Source organism: Erpetoichthys calabaricus, chromosome 6 (genome assembly GCF_900747795.2).
Source record: "Erpetoichthys calabaricus chromosome 6, fErpCal1.3, whole genome shotgun sequence".
Taxonomy (NCBI): domain Eukaryota; kingdom Metazoa; phylum Chordata; class Cladistia; order Polypteriformes; family Polypteridae; genus Erpetoichthys; species Erpetoichthys calabaricus.
The window spans coordinates 139,976,623-139,999,940 of NC_041399.2; the positions used below are offsets into that span (position 1 = coordinate 139,976,623).

At 41.6% G+C, this 23,318-nt stretch overlaps 1 protein-coding gene across 4 annotated transcripts in view; it reads right to left on the bottom strand.

The window, feature by feature from the left end:
- Positions 1-23,318, bottom strand: part of LOC114653566 (coagulation factor XIII A chain-like) — a 252,900-nt gene that overhangs the window by 85,066 nt on the left and 144,516 nt on the right. For all 4 annotated transcript variants that reach the window (XM_051929077.1, XM_051929078.1, XM_028803954.2 and 1 more), the window contains one exon: positions 201-354. In XM_051929077.1, the coding sequence (XP_051785037.1) occupies positions 201-354 (154 nt within the window). The remainder of the gene's footprint in view (positions 1-200; positions 355-23,318) is intronic.

Sequence of the window (23,318 nt, forward strand, 5' to 3'; positions counted from 1 at the left end):
ATCAGTCCCACTGCCTTAACAGTTTATTTATATTCTCATGAAGAATTTAATAAGTGAATAAGATGTAAGGCACTTTTAGAAATAGCATACAATAAATAATAAATGAATAAAATATGTTAAAATCCCTTGTGTGAATTTATATTCACTTTACCAGAATATTAGATGTATATATAAAACAGTTGCATTTAAGACTCACTGACCTTCTTTGAATTTGTAAAGATCAGTAATGTTCTTCTGGGCATCCCTGCCAACTTCTTTGGTCAATACCATTTGCCCCACATGCTGTTTGTTGACTTTAATGGCTTCTTGAGTTCCATCCTTATTCCTCTTCCAGTAAACCACATCACTATTAATCTGAAACAGCCAAAAACATACACAAATAAAAAGTAATACGCTAACAATAGAAACTTAAAGTCAGCCTTAAGTGAAATGAAAAAAAAATAGATTTAATACAAATACAAATGCACAGGATGACACCTAATGGATCCAGCATACTGAGTTCAAATTCCACACTCAGTTCTCAGTATAGCATTTTCACATAGTCCCCTTGCCTGCATAATTTTTTCACCAGATACTACGGGTGTTCTCCCACATCTACAAAAACAGTTTGCCTGTGTTAGTGGGTGGTCTCTTGTGATGGATTGGTGCTCTTTCCAGGACTATTTTTACTCTGTAGTTTTGAGACTATTATGCAGAAATACACACAAACTACATATACTGTAGGGCTGTAGTGTTATTTGTTTGGCAGGTTATAGCCTTTAACACTTCTTAGTATACAGCAATACTAGGCACACACTGATTTATAAGTAAAATAGGGGTGTAGCTACAGGTGGATGAGGGTGGGCATTGCACATCCACATAGGTTGTCTGCTTAACCAACTAAAAATTAGAAAAAAAAATAGTTTTAACTTATTTTTATATTTAATTTCCCTCTCTGTATTTCCAAATTCCCACCTGACAATGACATCCTAGTAATTTCTCTTTAGTAAAATATTAATTTCTGAAGAGTATTTTCTTTAGTACATGAAGTGCTTATACTGTATATTATAATGCCATGCAAATATCTGTATTAAAATTATGATTTGGATTTATTAACACTACACAATCTGAGCAAAACAGGTATTTTAATTTCCATTCAAGTGAATGAAAATAGTGCAATGTTTAATGATTTCCAATATAAAAACAGGGACCCCTCAACCCCTTTAGGGCTGTGTGCTAAATGCCCTGCTTTATACTCCTCTTCATGAGTGACTGTGTTGTTTCTCAGAATAACTCCAGTATAGTCAAATATGGTGATGAGATCACAGTCATAGGACTGAGTACCAGGAGAGGTGAGGCAGCTTACAGGAGGGAGGTAGTTCACTTGGTAATCTGTTAATTCATTTTAGGACATGATTGTGTGACATTGACATTGACATTGTGATCCCATGGAAAAAGAGGGAGCATAACACACATCACTGTACTTCCCTGGAGCAAAGGTGAAAGAATGAAAACCTATGTGTTTCTTGGCATTTACATTAGTGAGGATCTTACCTGATCCCACAACAATAATCAATTGGCAATAAATCTCAATAATGTTTGTAATTCTTGGGAAGGCTAAAGAAATTTGGCCTGGTAACCAGAATACTTAGTAGCTTTTATAGGGGTACTATTGAGAGCATTCTTGCCAAAACCATCACAGTTTGGTTTGGTATCTGCTCTGCCATTAAATGAGTGGTTAGGACTGCCCAAACCATTTCAGGAACAACTCTTCTATCTATGTATGACATTTACCATGCCATAGTCATCAGAATTATTAAAGTCAGCACCAACCCTCAAAACTATTTACACTCCTACATTCAGGCAGATGCTATATGAGTGTGAAATCAAGAACCACATGACAATTGAAGAGTTTTTATCCACAATCAATGAGACTTGTGAATGATTCCCATAACCTCTTCCTCTCACAATACCTGACTTTGTTAGCATCTAGACCCAGCCAGTAATTTACAGTCACCTTTTCAATTATGATATCTGCATTATATGCTGTTTTTAAAATTATGTTTCAGTCTCACTATCTGATTTATGTGTTTACATAATAGTCATAGTATTTGCACTACATATGATTACATTTCACTGCTCTATTTATTGTGGAATTTTTTTTCTTATTGTGAATTGGCTATTAACACGTTAACTGTATTGTCTTTATGTTTCATTTGCATGTATGGGTGGCTGGAAGAAAAGGCAGAGTAAGATTTTCATTGTACAGTGTGACTTTTTTTCTGTGCTCATAACAATAAATTCTCATCTCATCTTATGATTATCATTCTCTGTCTTCAAAGAAAAGCCAATTAGATCTGAAGTATGCATTTATTTTTTTACTGAATCTGTGAATTGATAGAACTCATTATCAAATTGCACCTGACAAGGAAATCAAAATAACATATTTGACAAAACTTCCATTAATAAGCTTTAGGTACTGCCTAAAGATTTACATCTAATGAATAAATGATTTGTAAACATTTAAAGAAGCATTATATACTATTTAATAACTTACTAATGAAAATTATTATAATGTATATATCAAGTATCATTTAATGGCCTTTATAACTATATGAATATATAAAAACTAATCTATTAAGCAATAATTGTTTCTTGGTGACTAATTAACAGCAGTTATTTAAAAAGTTCTACCAGATATTTGTTTTTAGTGTGTTTGCAGGTGAGAAAGAAAAGAAAAATCTTAAATCCTGTGGTACCTACTTGGTTTAGGTCTCAAACATTTTCTGTGAGGTCCTGTTTACTCCCAAATGACTCTATGGCAATGTATTTTCAGCAAAGATTCAATAATGAGGACAGGAACTCTGATTAATAGTACAATTACAAAGTAATTATAAGAAGTCCTATGGTGCAGATCAATACATTGATATACAGTAATTAAAGTATAGAAAAAGAATATTCAAAATGTATGTTCAGGCCATGACTGAAAGAGTACAAGGTTTTACATGTCACAAACTGCTTCTGTCATTCTTCTAGAAGTTACTTACTTACAAAATGGCTTTCTCTGTGGGGGAAAAATGTTGGAGCAGTCAGGATCTAATTGTGTTTTGTCTTTTTTTTTTTTAAACTGATTCTTATAGTTAGTTTTTCCTTTGACCCTTTGTTTTGTTTCAGTTTGGGAGTTTTCTGTGTTGTGTGTTAATGTTGGCACTGAGTGCAATGCAGATAACACACTGCAATGCTGTAGGCTTCATCCACGTTCCTTCCTCACTGGATTATGAATTGGAATTTTATTATATGGTGCTACAAATCAAATTCTGAGATAATTTTAAATACCAGAGCATGACTGTAGTTTGATGAATGTGTTTTGATGTATTAAAATGTTTGTCTGCTTTTGAAGGGCTATCATAAATCACAGCCTGAATTTCTAGCAAATATCAGTATTGTCAAGTCAGTCAGGAACAGAAGGGTCCAAAATAAGATTGTGAGGGGGTGAGCTCCTTACTTATATAAAGCTGATGAAAACCAGAGAATTCAACAGAGCCAGCAGGCCATTTATGGTATGACAATGCAAGGTGCAGTCTCTTAGCATTTCTATCAAGTTTGAGAGAACTTTCAAAAAGAAGGACAAAAGAAGGGAAAGTATGTTTAAATTTGTATCATAAACAAAAGTTTTAAAAAATGTTTGCAGGACAAAAGTTCCTGGTACAATGGACATTAATGGGGCCAACACTGAAGAACACCAAACAATACCAAAATGTTCGTGAAAAAAATCTCAAATTATTCGAGTCACATAATCTACATAACCATTATTCAACCTTATGCTCAAAATGGACTGAATGCATGAATTTTGCCTAAGGTGAAAGATGCATCCTACAGATATGCTGGGATGCATCATTAGTGATGTTTCCTGGGTTCATAGGGTTTATCTAGTCTCACAACATCATATACCCTCACCCAGGTGACCCAGCCAGGGTTGATCAAGCTCTGATTTGCGTCCCAGCAGCATTAAGCCATGGCTCACCCCTCTTAATCCACAGCTTTTTCTGTTGCCTCCATTGCATTCCTGGTGGCTATTGTTCTCAGCAGCACACTCATGCCCAGCAGTGTGTAGACTCTGTAGAGAGAGAGGCCGGTGAAGCCTGTGCAACCTGCTTCCACTGGATGGCAGCGTGCTTGCAACCATTGTCTCTGGCAATCCTCAAGAAGCCCCTGTTACTTTGCCAGTTTCCTCTCAAATGCCTCCTCTATACAATGTTCCCAGGGCACAGTCAATTCTATCTGGGTAAGCTGTTTTGAGGCCACTGACACAATGAAAATGTCTTGTCACAATGATGTTGCCGTGATATGTGCCGGAAACGTATCTTGCTTGCCTAGATCTACTATCATCTGCCAGTCCTGTGCAGTGGAAAGTAGACCTGCCTTGATGAATGTTATCTTCTTCCTGTGAGGACAGTTGGGCCTGTTTATTGTTATGGCTGAGGAGACACTCTCAGCAACAGGTCATGGCGCTACTGGTAGCAACCCTACCCTAAGGCCTTTGGACCACTGCTCAGGATTTGTTTGATTGCCCCTCTACCAGAGCAGAGTGAACAGGAAGGTGTATCAGCCTTGCCCCACAGTTGGAGGTTTGCAGGGCTGGGTAAGTGTGACGATGCGGGTTCGGCTCCATGCTCCCATCTTCTGTTAGGGAGCCCTTGAACCCAACACCGTCGGTAATGTCACCGATGAGCTAGATAGTGAGGCAATAACAATGAGCAAGGGGATGGTTTAAAAGTGCTAAGTGCTTTTATTCACAGCAATCCAAAACAGTGTTCTAATAAAGTGCAGCAGTGCAATGTCCAATAAATAAATAATCCATTAAATGAAACGTGGAGGTTAAAATACACAAAACAACAATCCTTTAAAACGAGGTTAAAACGTTCAACAGGAAGCAGTCTTTAAAAACAAATGACAAACCCGGTGCTTCTTCTGTTAGCCTGGCGGCTCCCCTGCTACTACCATCTGGGCTGCTCAACAAGAGAGACACTCTTTCTGCAGCTGGCCTTCTACCTACTCCTGCTACTACTGTCAGTCGCCTTTCCGATCCTTGGCTCCGGTTGGCTATCCGTGACAGTGACCTGGGAAATCCCACCAACGGCCAAGGCTTTTACGTGATGGACATCATGTTCCCAAGTCCTGATTCCCGCGGTCATCCGTGAAGAATCCTCCACCTTCCAATCACTCCCATCCTTCATAAAACTCTGCGGGAGCGACAACAACTACTACGCCTGGGGTGTCGGCCTAACACCCAGGTTGCCTATTCAGCTGCTGCGAGCCTGCTCTCGCTCGCTCACTCACTCGCACCGGCGCACTCGCTCTCTTTCTCTTGCTTCCTGCTTTCTCCTACAACCTCCTGTTTTCTTTCATTTCTGTTCTTGTACTTCTTACTTCTCTAACCGTCTCGGACTTCTCTGCATATGCAGAGAGGACATGGCAGCTGCAGCGCATTAGCCACAGGAACAATCACGGATGTGGGCAGTCCCTCACCTGTGCACTTCGGTGAGAAACGCCCACACCGCAGTTCGCCCTGCGTCTTGCTACAGTCACCACACCCCCTCGCTAAGCTGCGAGCGCGGTGATTATTTATTTAACTGCCTTTGCTGGGAGAGCTGTGGACCCATAACACCACAGTAAAATGTCATAAACAGCTTGGATTAGGAATTTAATGCACTGGGGCTCTGCTTTCCAGATGTCCGTCCAAGTCAGCCTTTGTTCCATTGCACTTCCCATTTCATCTAAGCTCCCTGCTGCCTCATGCTTGCCATCCTGCTGGTTCTTCCCTTGTCCATTGCTGCTCTCACCTCTTTCTGGACAAGCAGTCACCTTTCCTTGCCATGGACCTTATTGTATTCAGGCACTGGAAAGCTGCCCAATCCTGATCTTCCCATTGCAACTGCCCCACCACAGCTTTATGCCTCAGCCATCTACAGCTCCCAGCAGCACTCCATTTCCTGCCAGTCTGGATCTCAATGCCTGCCCCAGAGACTTTGGAGCCCTTGGAGTCTCTCGGAGCCAGCCCTAGACAATTTCAGGCCCAAAGCAAACTGATATCGAGGGCGCAGTGGGCCCCCTCCAGCTGTGGGCCCGAAGCGGTCGCTTCGTTCGCTTCGCCCTAAGGCCGGCTCTGAGTCTCTGTACTGCAGTTCTTCTCTAGTATGGGAGACCTTGAACTCTTCTGTGATGCTGTTGAAAGGAAGCTGCAGAATGTTATTCTTCCTGTACAGAGCTGCACTGCTCTGGCTATGTGGTAACCCAAGCCACCTGCAGAGATATCCACTGATTTTCCTCTCCATTGTTTTCACTGAAGTAATGGGCACACCAGAGACCAGAGAATCCAAGGCAGGATCCAATATATTGGTATACCCATGTGTTGAATTTTCCAGGCAGTCCAGACGTGTCCACTTTGCTGAGCTGGCATATTGTTAAGTACACTATTTCTAGAAAATCCTCTCATATGTGAAAGAGAAGCACTTTGACATTGGACTGAGCTTTTAAATTGAATATCACAAAAGATCAAGCTAATGCTTGTCAAAGCCCTATATGCAAAGACTAAAAAAAATAAAGAAGAGCTCCTCAGTTGTCCAGTCAATCACTGAAACTCCTTTTTCAGTGGAATAAGAAGGTATTTTGTTGACAGCCTTACTTTTTGTCTTATATGAAAACATTCTTTTAGTAAATTAGCTATTCATATAATATTTATAGCAACTGACATTAAGATACTGCTGTACACCTTGTACTAAATTGATTTTAAATCTATATTATATATTAACTACAGAGAGATTACAGTTAATCAATAATCTTGTGGTCTATAACCACACAAGCAAAGTACAAAGTGGAAATTAAAGTAAAGAAAGTTACAAAGTCTTTCCCTTAACTTTCAACAAAGCTATAATATTGGCATAAATATCATAGTAATAGTATTGATTTTATCACATTACTTTCTTGTTTTTCGAAGGCATTGCTATTTTGTGTAGTTTGCACATGGGGACAGTCTGATTGTTTGTCTGCCGTAATCAGGGGAGCCTCCCGCCTATAAAAGATATACTGTCTGTCGCCTACTTTAGTGATTTTCTAAATTAATATTTTCTTATGTTTATTTTGGTTTATGGACAACAGTATTTGTCTTAATACATTTGACCTTTATTTTTTTTTTGCATTTTTTTCTTTTGATCCTCTATTAACAACTTCCTGCTAGTCCATTTTGACTATTCCTTTGCCCGTGGCCCTTGGGTTTGTTCATCTACTACCCTTTACCATCTTTGTCCTTTTCACGACAAGCCTTATATATGGGGTGGTAACCTGAAGAAAGATAATAATGTCAATAAGAGAGCATAGAAACTCCAAACAAATTGTGGAGCATGATATGAAATTCACTAAACACAGAGCCTATTGAGACAGATACAGTAAATATTTAATCTAATGGATGACATACATCCATTTTAGAGAAGCAAAATTTAAGAAAAACTGCACACAATAACAATTTGTTAAGGATCTGTTTTTTTGTGAAGCAGCCTTAACACAGCTTTTCCACTGTTTTATAAACGAACGCCATATAAGGTCTTCCTTTTTCCTTGCTTCGCCAAGGAAGGAGCCTTTTTATTTAATCCACAGGTTCTTCGCCTTTTTTTTTTTCTTTTTTTTTCTTTTTTTACGATTGTTATAGTTCTGTTTGTATACCACGTTGTCAGTTCAGCACTCCGGTTGTAATATGACCAAGCCGTGCAAGCTTACTGTTAAGAATGCAACGTATAGTTGTACAGGAGGAAAGCAATCTTGCCTCAAAGCAATGGCAACCTTTTGTAGGTCTATGAACTTAAGTTAAACTTTAGGTTCACACGGTGCTTTCTTTCTGAAGTACCTGCACTCATGAATATGTCTGTATGTGTCAGTCGCTCAAATCCCCGCGCTTCGCACCGGCAAAGTACTGCTTTTAAATTTTTATTAAGAAGAAAGGAAAACCTTTTTACATTGAGGGAAAATATACCAATAACAATTTGTTAAGGATCTGTTTTTTTGTGAAGCTGCCTTCACACGAGTGATCACTTCGAGCTGACTTGCTGGCCAACCATAAGCGTTACCTGGTAGGTAACCACCCATACAATCAGATTGTGAATCAGACTGCGAATGCCGTGAATGTAATTACCTCGATCTACATGCTGTCAAATAAATGGACCACACGCCGTGGCGCAATTTTAGGGGCTTCGCCTCTAGCGCTGACGTCCGAGGTTCGATTCCCGTAAGGGAGTGAAGTGAGTGGGTGGTTACCTACCAGGTAATGCTTATGTTTGGCCAGCAAGTCAGCTAACATCAGCCACGGCGCCTTCAGTTGTGAGAAGCAGATCATAGAATGGTTGAAAATAGTTTACTGTCAAATAATGCAAAGAGTACGCGACACGTGTTTTGCCCTAATTCTTGGCTCATCAGGCGTACACACTCACTGCACTCCCTTACGGGAATCGAACCTCGGACGTCAGTGCTAGAGGTGAAGCCCCTAACATTGCGCCACGGTGTGTGGTTCGATTCTTTGACACCATGTAGATCGGGGTAATTACATTCACGGCATTCGTAGTCTGAATCACAATCTGATTGTATGGGTGGTTACCTACCAGGTAACACTTATGGTTGGCCAGCAAGTCAGCTAACATCAGTCACGGTGCCTTCAGTTGTGAGAAGCAGATCATAGAATGGTTGAAAATAGTTTACTGTCAAATAATGCAAAGAGTACGCGACACGTGTTTTGGCCTAATTCTTGGCTCATCAGGCGTACACACTCACTGCACTCCCTTACGGGAATCGAACCTTGGACGTCAGCGCTAGAGGGGCTTCGCAGCGGTGAAGTATTGCTTTTAAATTTTAATTAAGAAGAAAAGAAAACCTTTTTAAATTGAGGGAAAATATACCAATAACAATTTGCTAAGGATCTGTTTTTTTGTGAAGCTGCCTTTACACAGCCTGTCCGCTGTTTTATAAACGAACGCCATATAAGGCCGTCCTTTCTCCTTCACAGTCAGTTCACGTGATTACGTGGGAGGCGTGATGACACGATACGCAACCCCTGCAACCCCGCCTCCCACGGCCAGCGAGCTGTAGTCCATTACTGTATATGGACAAAAAAGAGGTTCCAGTTATGACCGTTACGCTTTGAATTTTGAAATGAAACCTGCCTAACTTTTGTAAGTAAGCTGTAAGGAATGAGCCTGCCAAATTTCAGCCTTCCACCTACACGGGAAGTTGGAGAATTAGTGATGAGTGAGTGAGTGAGTGAGTGAGTAAGGGCTTTGCCTTTTATTAGTATAGATACATTATTTAAATTGTAACTTAAATTGTCTTTTACTACCCCTAATTGTCTGAGGTATTAAATGTAGAAGGGAAGGTGGGGAGAAGTTATATGGTACAATACCTTACAAACAGTGGAAAGTCTTTGAGATTTGAGGTATTCTGACAAAGGCTACATTTTAATAATACAAAAGGGGAAAGTAGAGTAATATTTCACTCTACCAAAACAAAATAGGGTGTACCAAAATGTTAGTAGATTTTAACATATTTTTATTACATTCCTGGACCCTCATTAGAGTGGAGCTCAGGCTGAATGCCCCTCCTCTGTCCCCCTTATAGGTCTGCCTCTGGCTACAACACACATAACCTTTAATTTTAATTAAATTTTTTTTTTTTTTTTTTTTTGCCCAGCTACTGGAACCACAACACAGTACTTCCCGAACACCCTGAAGGGTGGGCTACTTACTATACTTTATATGAAACAATTAAATACCAGGTGATATACAATAATTTACTCTCAGAATTTATTATTCGCTGTTTCACCAGACACTTTTTCATTAACAAAATCCAAATTCAAAAAGTTTTCTGGCAACTTCAATTATAAATATAGAAAGTTAAGGTGAAAACGACCTATGACATTGCAACAGCATTTGAAAAAACTGCACTTCCTGCCATTCATAGAGTATAAACTGTATCAAAAAAGCAGAATTGTGTTGACTTAATTACTTTGGTATTGTACTGCACAGCAATTTAGACAGCATGCTTTAACAGTCTCAACCCAACACCTGTCAGCCTAAGGCTTCTGCTCACTAACTGACAGCACCCATGAAATACAGAAATTTAAAAGAGATTGTGATTCCTTTGTAATTCATTATCTCTAGCATATCATCATTCCAGCTTAGTTTAAACCCTGTCAGCAAATGCACCCACAACACTGAAGGGTTAGGTTATGAAAGTAGGTGCAAAAATCATAAAGATGTATTTGAAATTAAATGCATTTTCATCAAATACATATAGTTAAAATGCAGTCAAATGTGTGTTTACATGTTTTTTACAAGTACTCCAGTGTGTATAGAAGATAAAATGTTCATTGTGTCATTCAGCCGCAAGATTAAACAGCAGTATCAGACAGGGAGAGATAAGCAGACTGGTGGTCTAGTCTTGCAACAGTTTGCGCAAGAGGTGGTCAGAAGCACTGACTAAACCTCCTTCAAAGCACATGAAGTGTCCCCTGAAAATAACAGAGTGACTGATAAAATTGGTGATATATTCATTCCATGTTGGCTTCAAGATCACAAATTGAAGTCATTCAGGTGCCTCTAAAAGCTTTGCTAAAAGCCTAAAATGACATGTGGTTTTATGACAGCTCTCTGTAGTAGCTCTACCCAGTTGCAGTTAGTGGAATGTGCACATGGAAGTAGGCAGTGATTTGACTTGGCAGGAAGCAAGATCAAATGACATTACTGAGGGGCAGCAGTAGAAAACAAGTATGGATTGGGAAAGACCCATCAACAAGATGTCAGCCAGCTTTGCAGTAATCCCTCACTACTTCGCGGTTCACTTTTCGCGGATTCACGACTTCGCGGGTTTTTAAATACAAGTGATTGCCCGCCTATCGCAGAAGTTATGTTCCAGACCCATCAGCAACAGGAGAAAATCCGCGATATAGAAAGACCAAATAAATAAACATTTTTATAGTTTAAGCCTTAAAATACCCATCCCACATGCTTTAAACACATGTAAACTTATAAAACACACTTTGTTAACACATATGATATGTGGATGTCGGGCTAAGGATATGAGTAACATCTCACTATTACAAAACATTTTAACTTCACGCAAGACAAGACAGTGAGACAGGAAAATTGGTGATGTACAGGCTTTTAAATTATTGACATGCAGAGCGACAAGCAGCACAAAGCCAGCACAAAGTCCACTTCTCCTTAGCGTTCATTCAGCTCCCCACCCCCTTGACAATGCGAACTGCGCCTCCGGGGAGGAGGGTTTGAGCGAACGTGTGTTCAGCCCTCACAAAACCACACACACACTCCTCCTCCTTCCGAACGCGCAGAGCGACAAGCAGGCATTTTGGCAGAAGCAGCACAAAGTCCATTTCTGCTCAGCGTGAGTTCAGCTGCCCCCCTTCACAAAGCGAGTGCAGACGCATTGACGTCTGATCGCTGCGTGCAGTGTGCAGTGTTGGTCTGAGGTGTTTAAGAATGTAGAAAGTGTTTAAGAGCATAGGAAGTGTTTATAAGAGTGTGGGAAAGGTTAACAAGAGAGTGAGAAAGGTTTATAAGAGTGTGGGAAGGGTTTATAAAGCCTTAAAATATGTATAAATAATAAAATAAATATAGGTCGCTACTTCGCGGATTTTCACATTTTTCTGGAACGTAACCCCCGAGATAGGTGAGGGATTACTGTATCCATGACATTCCATTCTGATGTGTAAGCCAAGTTGTAGCCTCAGGTTTTTTCTTCCAAATTTATTTTAATAGGACTCCTACATTAAAGGAATACCCCACCCAAAATTTTTTATTTTTTATCTGTTACTTACCCCGAATTATATGTGGTGAAAAAATGAGGGCTCCCTTCAAGTCTGCTGTATCAGAAATTGTGTTATCTATATTGTTCATGAAAACATGAGATTTATTCTTTTTTTAAATATTTTGTCCTTTTTAGTGTTCTGATTATGATTACTTAAGACTAATAAGCACAGAAGAGAGTATGATACTGAAATAGCTTCTGTCCTTTATGTTCTGTGTGCGAAGTAAGTGTAATGGGGAAGACAGGACTGGAAAATTGACTTAGCTGAAGTTAACACCAAGAATCAGGGAAACAAGAGATGAGCACCAAAACCAAGGCACATCCCTAAAATCAAAATCAAAGTCAAAACTCTTGGAAGAGTTCATTATTGGAAAGTCAATAGCATTTGCTAATACTTTGCGTAGGATTTTTCCTAAAATTTGGAATGAATCAAAACTGGCATGACAGTTTAAATACCGTTACCTTCAATTATCTCAAACTGATGCAACTTCCTGTTTCTCCCTAGTAAACAATGTTGTGTGTTCTGATGATCAGCTCAAACTGGTGGTGCAAAATGATAAATAATACATAAAGTATTAGCAAAGCAAAAGTAAAATAATGATCTTCAAAAAAAAAATTAAGCCAACTATTTGAAAAGTTTAAAAATTTTAAGCAAGCACCAGATATATGACATTTTTATCATTCAGTGTCATTGGCCCTGGTGTCTGCTCTGCTTATCATTAACTGTCAGAATTTGTATTCAAATACATAGCAAAACTCCAAAGAACAAGTCAATTAAAAGAAAATGACTAAACAGAGTTAAGCTTTTTAACATATGGTAAAGATACAAGTATTTCTTAATTTCCTATAAAGTCTTAGAAATGTTACTCTCACACTACTGCACTATCCTTAAAGTACAATAAGAGAATGAAAACGGATCAGCTATTTAAACAATGACATCGATTAATGTTAAACGTGTTCCCCTGATTTTGAAACTAATGGGGAAAACAAATCTGCAGCCACAGGGAACCCCAACACTAAATGTGAGAACCAATGGTACAGCACACAGGCTGTCACTAAAGCACACGCAGTTACTGATGCTGCACTTTCTGATCTTCCTCCACCTTGTTTGTCCTTCTGCTTCTCACCAACTGCTGCTCTGCAGATGCTGCACTCGCCTGAGTCTTAATAAAAACTGATTAATGTGTGAAGGTCTGGGCGGCACGGTGGCGCAGTGGGTAGCGCTGCTGCCTCGCAGTTGGGAGATCTGGGGACCCGGGTTCACTTCCCGGGTCCTCCCTGCGTGGAGTTTGCATGTTCTCCCCGTGTTTGCGTGGGTTTCCTCCGGGCGCTCCGGTTTCCTCCCACAGTCCAAAGACATGCAGGTTGGGTGGTTTGGCGATTCTAAATTGGCCCTAGTGTGTGCTTGGTGTGTGGGTGTGTTTGTGTGTGTCCTGCGGTGGGTTGGCACCCTGCCCGGGATTGGTTCCCTGCCTTGTGCCCTGTGTTGGCTGGGATTGGCTCCAGCAGACCCCTGTGTTCGGATTCAGCGGGTTGGAAAATGGATGGATGGATGGGTGTGAAGGTCTAACATATTGATGTTAGGTTTTAGCTACTGTAAATAAACTTTTATTACACTTGCTAGTTAGCTCCACTCTATATAATAATAATAATAATAATAATAAAGGGCGGCACGGTAGCGCAGTGGTAGCACTGCTGCCTCGCAGTTAGGAGACCCAGGTTCGCTTCCCGGGTCCTCCCTGCGTGGAGTTTGCATGTTCTCCCCGTGTCTGCGTGGGTTTCCTCCGGGCGCTCCGGTTTCCTCCCACAGTCCAAAGACATGCAGGTTAGGTGGATTGGCGATTCTAAATTGGCCCTAGTGTATGCTTGGTGTGTGGGTGTGTTTGTGTGTGTCCTGCGGTGGGTTGGCACCCTGCCCGGGATTGGTTCCTGCCTTGTGCCCTGTGTTGGCTGGGATTGGCTCCAGCAGACCCCCGTGACCCTGTGTTCGGATTCAGCGGGTTGGAAAATGGATGGATGGATAATGCATTTTATTTATAGGGGCACTTTACATTAGCAGTAAATTTCAAAGTGCAACATAAAAAGTTTAAACAAAGGCAAAGCAAGATAAAAACAGAGATAAAACAACAATAATTATAGCATTCTTGTTAATAAGCTTTCCTAAATAGAAAAGTCTTTAGCTGTTTATTAAAACAGCCCACAATCTGCTGTGTTCTTAGGCTCTCTGGTAGGGCATTCCAGAGCCGTGGAGCAGCGGCTACAAAGGCTCGGTCACCCATTTTATGATGTTTGGTCACAGGGGGGCGAAGGCGGTAGGTATTTGCAAAACGGAGGTTTCTTGCAGTGGATTGTAGTATAAGGAGTTCCTTAAGATATTGTGGAGCATTTCCATGTATCCATGGTGAGTAAACAAACAGAGTTTGTATTCGATACGGAGATGGATAGGGAGCCAATGAAGTGATCGAAGGATTGGTGAAATGTGTTCATATTTCCACACCCTCATCAGGATTCTTGCAGCACTATTTTGAATTTGTTGTAGCTCTTGAAGGCTCTTGTTGGGTATCCCGATGAGGAGTGCATTACAATATATGTATTTGAAAGTAGTTGGCATGCTCAGAAAAGAAAGCATAAAACTCTTAAAATCACATGGTAAATTAAACAAGAGGAAATAAAATGAAGGAAAAGTCTGTAAACTGCAGTGAAATGTTGTTTGTTATATTAATTGTTACATTAATATTTTGTTACCAAACTTTACTACTGTCATTGCTGCTTAATACATTTTTTAAATTTCTGTTAATTTGAGTGTTCTGCTATATTACTGAATCTTAACTTGCATGGCATTTTAAGTAGTTACAGTAAACAGAATGCTGAGATGACCATTCTGCTTCAACACTCTGAGAGATGTTTCTCAAGAACTGTCAGTCTGAGACTTCAACTCACATACATGTTCACAATCTGACAGCACCAATGCAGTATGGAGATTTGAAAGACACAGTGACTGCTTAGTCTTAGCATGGTCAGCAGAGGAACTCCAAATGCTGAAGGGCTAGGTTATCAAAGTAGGTGAAAAATATTAAAGACTTATCTCAAATTAAATGCAACTTTATAAAATAAACATAGTTAAAATGCAGCCAAAAAAGTAACTTTCTGGGGCTGTAGATAAATAGCAATGGTGAAAGCAAAAAAGCAAAGATCTATGGGTAAGTTCCCTTTATTCCCAAATAGCACATCATTTATTATGTCATTATATAGTTTTCATATTAATGTTGCAAAAAAGATTGCTGGATTAGACTACTAAGATATAACGCAGAAATGCAAAAATAAACAAAATAACATAAGGAGCTTCATTGTGCCAGTTTTACCTAGAGTACCTGGTACCTTTCAACTAGCCATAATTTTACTTTGCATCTCCATGAAATATTAATATTCAGATATGGTCAAAAACATACTTACTTTAAAATCATAGGTGTCGTTTTTTAAGAACATAGCTTTTTTTTTTTTAATTGACCATAAAATGCCTATAAAGCATATTCATCCAATTGGAAGTGTTGACATTTTATTATTATAAAACATTATAAAAAGTGGGTTATTTTACATTACAGGAAAAGAGTGTTTAATGTCAAAGTGAAAGCAGATGTCTGCAAATGAGTCTATATTAATTACAAATATAAAACACAAAATAATTGTTTGCATAAGTATTAACCCCCTTGAAGTCACTACAGTAATCCCTCCTCCATCGCGGGGGTTGCGTTCCAGAGCCACCCGCGAAATAAGAAAATCCGCGAAGTAGAAACCATATGTTTATATGGTTATTTTTATATTGTCATGCTTGGGTCACAGATTTGCGCAGAAACACAGGAGGTTGTAGAGAGACAGGAACGTTATTCAAACACTGCAAACAAACATTTGTCTCTTTTTCAAAAGTTTAAACTGTGCTCCATGACAAGACAGAGATGACAGTTCTGTCTCACAATTAAAAGAATGCAAACATACCTTCCTTTTCAAAGGAGTGCGCGTCAGGAGCACTGAATGTCAGAAAGTGAGAGAAAACCAAACAAATCAATAGGGCTGTTTTGCTTTTAAGTATGCGAAGCACCGCCGGTACAAAGCTGTTGAAGGCGGCAGCTCACACCCCCTCCGTCAGGAGCAGGGAGAGAGAGAGAGAGACAGAGACAGAGGAAAACAAACAGTCAAAAATCAATACGTGCCCTTTGAGCTTTTAAGTATGCGAAGCACCGTGCTGCATGTCGCTTCACGAAGCAGCTGCACACAGAAGGTAGCAACTCTTTCAGCATTTTTAGACGAGCGTCCGTATCGTCTAGGTGTGCGAACAGCCCCCCTGCTCACACCCCCTACGTCAGGGTCAGAGAAAGCGCAAGAGAGAAAGAGAAAAGTAAGTTGGGTAGCTTCTCAGCCATCTGCCAATAGCATCCCTTGTATGAAATCAACTGGGCAAACCAACTGAGGAAGCATGTACCAGAAATTAAAAGACCCATTGTCCTCAGAAATCCGCAAACCAGCAAAAAATCCGCGATATATATTTAAATATGCTTACATATAAAATCCTCGATAGAGTGAAGCCGCGAAAGGCGAAGCGCGATATAGCGAGGGATCACTGTATTTAGTAGATACAATTTTGGCAGCAATTCCAGCTTTGAGTCTGTGTATACAAAGCACCCATGCAGCAGTTGTTGTATGTATAGTCTCTCCAAACTGAGCCACGGTAGCTTGTAACTCCTTTAGAGTTATCATAGGTCTCTTGGTGGCATCCTTCACTTGTCTTCTGGCACAATCACTCAGTTTTTGTGGATAGGCTAATCTAGGCAAACTTAGTGCTACACCATGCTCTTCATTTCTTAGTGATTGGTATAAATAAACTGCAGGGTATATTCAGGGACTTGGATATTTTCTTGTATCCATCCCCTGACTTATGCTTTCATGTTCTTTTCACTCAGTTGCTTTTTTTGTCTTTATTGTATGGGTTAGGTCACGATACTGACTCACCACAAGTTAAAACGCCCAGATAAGGTACATTTATGCTACTTTCAATTGAGCCCCTAGACAGGTTATCTCCACTGAACTAATTATTTGACTTCTGAAAACCAGTTGGCTACAGCACTATTGATTTAGGTGTATCACATTAAAAGAGATTGAATATTTGTGTCATTATTTTTTGTTTTATATTTACACAGACCTGTTTTCATTTTGACATTAGTCATTTTCTGATAATCAGTGTTAAAAAAGCCAAAATGAAATCCACTGTGATTCAGTGATGTATATCCATAAAATGTTAAAACTTCCAAGGGGGTGAATACTTTTTATAGGAACTGCAGTAATGCAAAAACACCATTGTGAATAAAATGTCTTTGTGGAATGTGTGCTTTATCCTATGTGTGCACATTTTTACAAGTATTCTAACGTTTACTGAAGACAAAATATTCATTCATGCAATGTTTAAACTGCTAGATTGGACAGGAAGAATGGAAATGAAAGTGTAAGAGACAGACAGAAGCCCTGACAGACCCCCTTTAATGCATGGGAGGATATTCTGAAAATAACAGGGGCTTTAGAGTAGCTGATACAATCAGTTCTATATTTATTGCATGCTGGCCTGAAGATCACAAAGTGTGTCTTTAGGGGCCTCTAAAAGCTTTGTCAAAAGCTCAAAATGGTGTGTGGTTTTATGACAGCTCAATATAGTAGCTCTACCCAGCTCAGTTCTAGATAGTGAAGGTGCAGGTGGAAGTATAAGGGTGATTTCACTTGGCAGGAAGCAAGATCAGAGGACATTACAGAGATGCAGGAGTAGAAAACAAGGATGGATTGATATCAAAAACTGATCTTGAACTTTTGTCCAGACAGGCCTATCATTATCAGCGGCATGGCAATACCTACTAATTTGTAAGCTAAGTAGTATACTATGATTCTGAGAGCTCACTATGGTTTCAAATTTGTGTCCCATCCATCCATCCATCCATCCATTCTCTTTCGCTTATCCGAGGTCGGGTCGCGGGGGTAGCAGCTTGAGCAGAGATGCCCAGACTTCCCTCTCCCCGGCCACTTCTTCTAGCTCTTCCGGGAGAATCCCAAGGCGTTCCCAGGTCAGCCGGGAGACATAGTCCCTCCAGCGTGTCCTGGGTCTTCCCCGGGGCCTCCTCCCGGTTGGGCGTGCCCGGAACACCTCACCAGGGAGGCGTCCAGGAGGCATCCTAATCAGATGCCCGAGCCACCTCATCTGACTCCTCTCGATGCGGAGGAGCAGCGGCTCTACTCTGAGCCCCTCCCGGATGACTGAGCTTCTCACCCTATCTTTAAGGGAGAGCCCAGACACCCTGCGGAGGAAACTCATTTCAGCCGCTTGTATTCGCGATCTCGTTCTTTCGGTCACTACCCATAGCTCATGACCATAGGTGAGGGTAGGAACATAGATCGACTGGTAAGTTGAGAGCTTTGCCTTACGGCTCAGCTCCTTTTTCACCACGACAGACCGATGCAGCGCCCGCATCACTGCGGATGCCGCACCGATCCGCCTGTCGATCTCACGCTCCATTCTTCCCTCACTCGTGAACAAGACCCCAAGATACTTGAACTCCTCCACTTGAGGCAGGATCTCGCTCCCAACCCTGAGAGGGCACTCCACCCTTTTCCGGCTGAGGACCATGGTCTCGGATTTGGAGGTGCTGATTCCCATTCCAGCCGCTTCACACTCAGCTGCGAACCGATCCAGAGAGAGCTGAAGATCACGGCCTGATGAAGCAAACAGGACAACATCATCTGCAAAAAGCAGTGACCCAATCCTGAGTCCACCAAACCGGACCCCCTCAACACCATGGCTGCACCTAGAAATTCTATCCATAAAAGTTATGAACAGAATCGGTGACAAAGGGCAGCCCTGGCGGAGTCCAACTCTCACTGGAAGCGGGTTCGATTTACTGCCGGCAATGCGGACCAAGCTCTGACACCGGTTGTACAGGGACCAAGCCCTTATCAGGGGGTCCGGTACTCCATACTCCTGGAGCACCCCCCACAGGATTCCCCGAGGAACACGGTCGAACGCCTTTTCCAAGTCCACAAAACACATGTAGACTGGTTGGGCGAACTCCCATGCACCCTCCAGGACTCTGCTAAGGGTGTAGAGCTGGTCCACTGTTCCGCGACCAGGACGAAAACCACACTGTTCCTCCTGAATCCGAAGCTCGACTATCCGACGGACCCTCCTCTCCAGAACCCCTGAATAGACTTTTCCAGGGAGGCTGAGGAGTGTGATCCCTCTGTAGTTGGAACACACCCTCCGGTCCCCCTTCTTAAAGAGGGGGACCACCACCCCGGTCTGCCAATCCAGAGGCACTGTCCCTGATGTCCATGCGATGTTGCAGAGGCGTGTCAACCAAGACAGTCCTACAACATCCAGAGCCTTGAGGAACTCCAGGCGTATCTCATCCACCCCCGGGGCCCTGCCACCAAGGAGTTTTTTGACCACCTCGGTGACCTCAGTCCCAGAGATGGGGGAGCCCACCTCTGAGTCCCCAGGCTCTGCTTCCTCATTGGAAGGCATGTTATTGGGATTGAGGAGGTCTTCGAAGTACTCCCTCCACCGACCCACAACGTCCCGAGTCGAGGTCAGCTGCGCACCATCCCCACCATATACAGTGTTGACACTGCACTGCTTCCCCCTCCTGAGATGCCGCACGGTGGACCAGAATCTCCTCAAAGCCGTCCGAAAGTCGTTCTCCATGGCCTCCCCAAACTCCTCCCATGCCCGAGTTTTTGCCTCAGCAACCACCGAAGCTGCATTCCGCTTGGCCTGCCGGTACCTATTAGCTGCCTCCAGAGTCCCACAGGACAAAAGAGACCGGTAGGACTCCTTCTTCAGCTTGACGGCATCCCTTACCGCCGGTGTCCACCAACAGGTTCTAAGATTGCCGCCACGACAGGCACCGACCACCTTATGGCCACAGCTCCGGTCAGCCGCCTCAACAATAGAGGCACGGAACATGGCCCATTTGGACTCAATGTCCCCCAACTCCCTAGGGATGTGTTCGAAGTTCTGCCGGAGGTGGGAGTTGAAGCTACTTCTGACAGGGGGCTCTGCCAGACGTTCCCAGCAGACCCTCACAACACGTTTGGGCCTACCAGGCCTGACCGGCATCCTCCCCCACCATCGAAGCCAACTCACCACCAGGTGGTGATCAGTTGACAGCTCCGCCCCTCTCTTCACCCGAGTGTCCAAGACATGTGGCCGCAAGTCCGACGACACGACCACAAAGTCGATCATCGAACTGAGGCCTAGGGTGTCCTGGTGCCAAGTGCACATATGAACACCCCTATGCTTGAACATTGTGTTCGTTATTGACAATCCGTGATGAGCACAGAAGTCCAATAACAAAACACCACTCGGGTTCAGATCGGGGGGGCCATTTCTCCCAATCACGCCCTTCCAGGTCTCACTGTCATTGCCCACATGAGCATTGAAGTCTCCCAGCAGTATGAGGGAGTCCCCAGATGGTATGCCCTCTAGCACACCCTCCAGGGACTCCAAAAAGGGTAGGTACTCCGAACTGCTGTTCGGCGCATACGCATAAACAACAGTTAGGACCCATCCCCCCACCCGAAGGCGGAGGGAGGCTACCCTCTCGGCTACCGGGGTAAACCCCAATGTACAGGCTCCAAGTCGGGGGCAATAAGTATACCCACACCCGCTCGGCGCCTCTCACCGGGGGCAACTCCAGTGTGTCCCAACCAATTAAATTCTTTTTTAATGGACTCCAACATTAAAAGAATACCCCACCCAAACTGTTATGTACCCTGAGTTGTCTTTAGTGATGGCTGAAAAAACTCTATATATCTGTACTAATCTATTGTATCAAGATATTTTTTTCTATCCTTCATGAAACCGTAAGGTTAATATCTGTGGCCACCAATACAAACAATGATGGGTGAATAATAGATGCAAAAATGGTCATATTTGGCTGAAGTATTCCTTTAACTAAGCAAGCTGTTATTTCCAAGCTTTTTTTTTGTATCAATCTAGAAATCACAAACTGTTTATGCTACACTTTTATTTGTTGAAGCAAGAATTTGTGTATGTTAAATGTGCAAGCATTTCTCTTTTAAATATTTTGTACTTTTTAAATATTCTAGTTATGTAGGAAATGTTGAACTAATAAACACACAAAAATATGACACTGAAATAGATGCTGCCCTTTATCATTCAATGACATTGGCATCTGTTCTGCTTATCATTAACTGTCAGTATTTGTATACAAATACAGAAAAAGACTCCACAGAAAAATTAATTAAAGGAAAATGAGTTAAACGTATAAATATATGGCAAAAACACAAGTATTTGTTAACTTCCCATAAAAGTTTTCCAAATGGAAATGTCACACTACTGTTCTTTTCTAAATATAAAATAAGCGAAAGAAAGATGGTCAGCTAATTAAACAATGAGATCAAGTAAAGCTGCGGTGGGTTGGCACCCTGCCCGGGATTGGTTCCCTGCCTTGTGCCCTGTGTTGGCTGGGATTGGCTCCAGCAGACCCCCGTGACCCTGTTTGGATTCAGCGGGTTGGAAAATGGATGGATGGATGGATCAAGTAAAGGTAAATTTTAATTTGATTGTGAAACTGGTTTAAAAAATTTGTACTCATAGAGTCCCAGGAATGAATCTGAGAACCTCTGGTACAGTATATAGGCCGACATTAAAGCAGATGTTCTACAGATGCTGCACTTTCTGATATTCCTCCACCTTGTTTATCCTTCTGCTTCTCACCAACAGCTGGTTTGCAGATGCTATACCCTCCTGAATCTTGATTAAAAAATGAAGAATATATGAAGATCCAACACATTTAAATTTTAGCACTAACTGAACTTTTATTCACTGCTTGCTAGCTAATGCTAACTTAAATCCATACATGTTTGAAAGTAGTTTGAGTGTTTTAAATAATAGAGCACGAAACAGTTGAGATCGCAGGATAAATTAAAGTAGAGGAGCTAAAATCAGTAAGAGAAATCCATTAACTATGTTGTAATCTTGTTTAACACTGTACATTAATATTTTGTTCTTAATCTTTCACCACTGTCTTTGCTGTTTAATAAATTGCTTAAAAGTTCTATTAATTTGAGAGTTCTAATGAATTTTTTGAATGTCATGTAAGCCAAGATACTCACATTGTCATGTTAGTCAGAGTTTGTTTCCTGGCTTATTTTATTGTTATTTTTAATTTTATCATTTTTTGCATTTTTGCAGTTTTAATAATATCCATCCATCCATCCATTATCCAACCCGCTATATCCTAACACAGGGTCACGGGGGTCTGCTGCAGCCAATCCCAGCCAACACAGGGCGCAAGGCAGGAAACAAACCCCAGGCAGGGCGCCAGCCCACTGCAGGGCACACACACACACACACCAAGCACACACCAGGGACAATTTAGAATCGCCAATGCACCTAACCTGCATGTCTTTGGAGGAGGAAACCGGAGCACCCGGAGAAACCCATGCAGACACGAGGAGAACATGCAAACTCCACGCAGGGTGGACCCGGGAAGTATACCCGGGTCTCCCAAATGCGAGGCAGCAGCGCTACCACTGCGCCACCATGCCGCTGTTTGTGCACTTACTGTAAGTTGATTGAATCCTTGTTTCTTGTGGGTGGAATCCCTAGCAGTATGGTCATCATGACGTCAGTGCTGTGGGACCTCCTTCAACCTTTATATTGAGATTGAGGAGATGGCCCCAGAAGAGTGTCATTCAGGTGCAAAAAAGTTCATAGCTATGAGTATTGTATTGATTTTTTTGGGGGGGAGATGTAATGCTTCTATTTTTCTGCATAATTTATTTGTGCTTGTCTGCCGTGTGTTGCATTTTTAGTAAGATCCTTTTGCCTCATTTTGATTTGTGTTGACAATTTTTTCTTCCTTTTATTATACCTCCTTCGTATGTTTATCCCCAGAAAAATGAGCCAAAATCTTGATTTTTTTTTAAACAGTAAACATGTTAATACCAAAATGTCAACATAAATACAGTTGGAAAGGTATGTCTAGTGTTCACTTCTATGTTGATACAGATACACATATATTTATACAATTAAAGGAACACTTTGAAAATGCATCAGATCTCAATGGGAAAAAATCATGCCTGGATATCTATACTGATATGGACTGGGTAATGTGTTAGAAACGAAAGGATGCCACATTGTTTGTTGGAAATGAAAATTTTTAACCTACAGAGGGCTGAATTCAAAGACACCACTAAAATCAAAGTGAAAAAATGATGCAGCAGGCTAGGCCATTTTGCTGAAATTTCATTGCAGCAACTCAAAATTGTACTCAGTAGTTTGTATGGCCCTAATGTGCCTGTATGCATGCCTGACAACATCGGGACATGCTCCTAATGAGACAATGGATTGTGTCCTAGGGGATCTCCTCCCAGATCTGGAGCAGGGCAGTCTGAGGTGCAACCTGGCGGTGTTG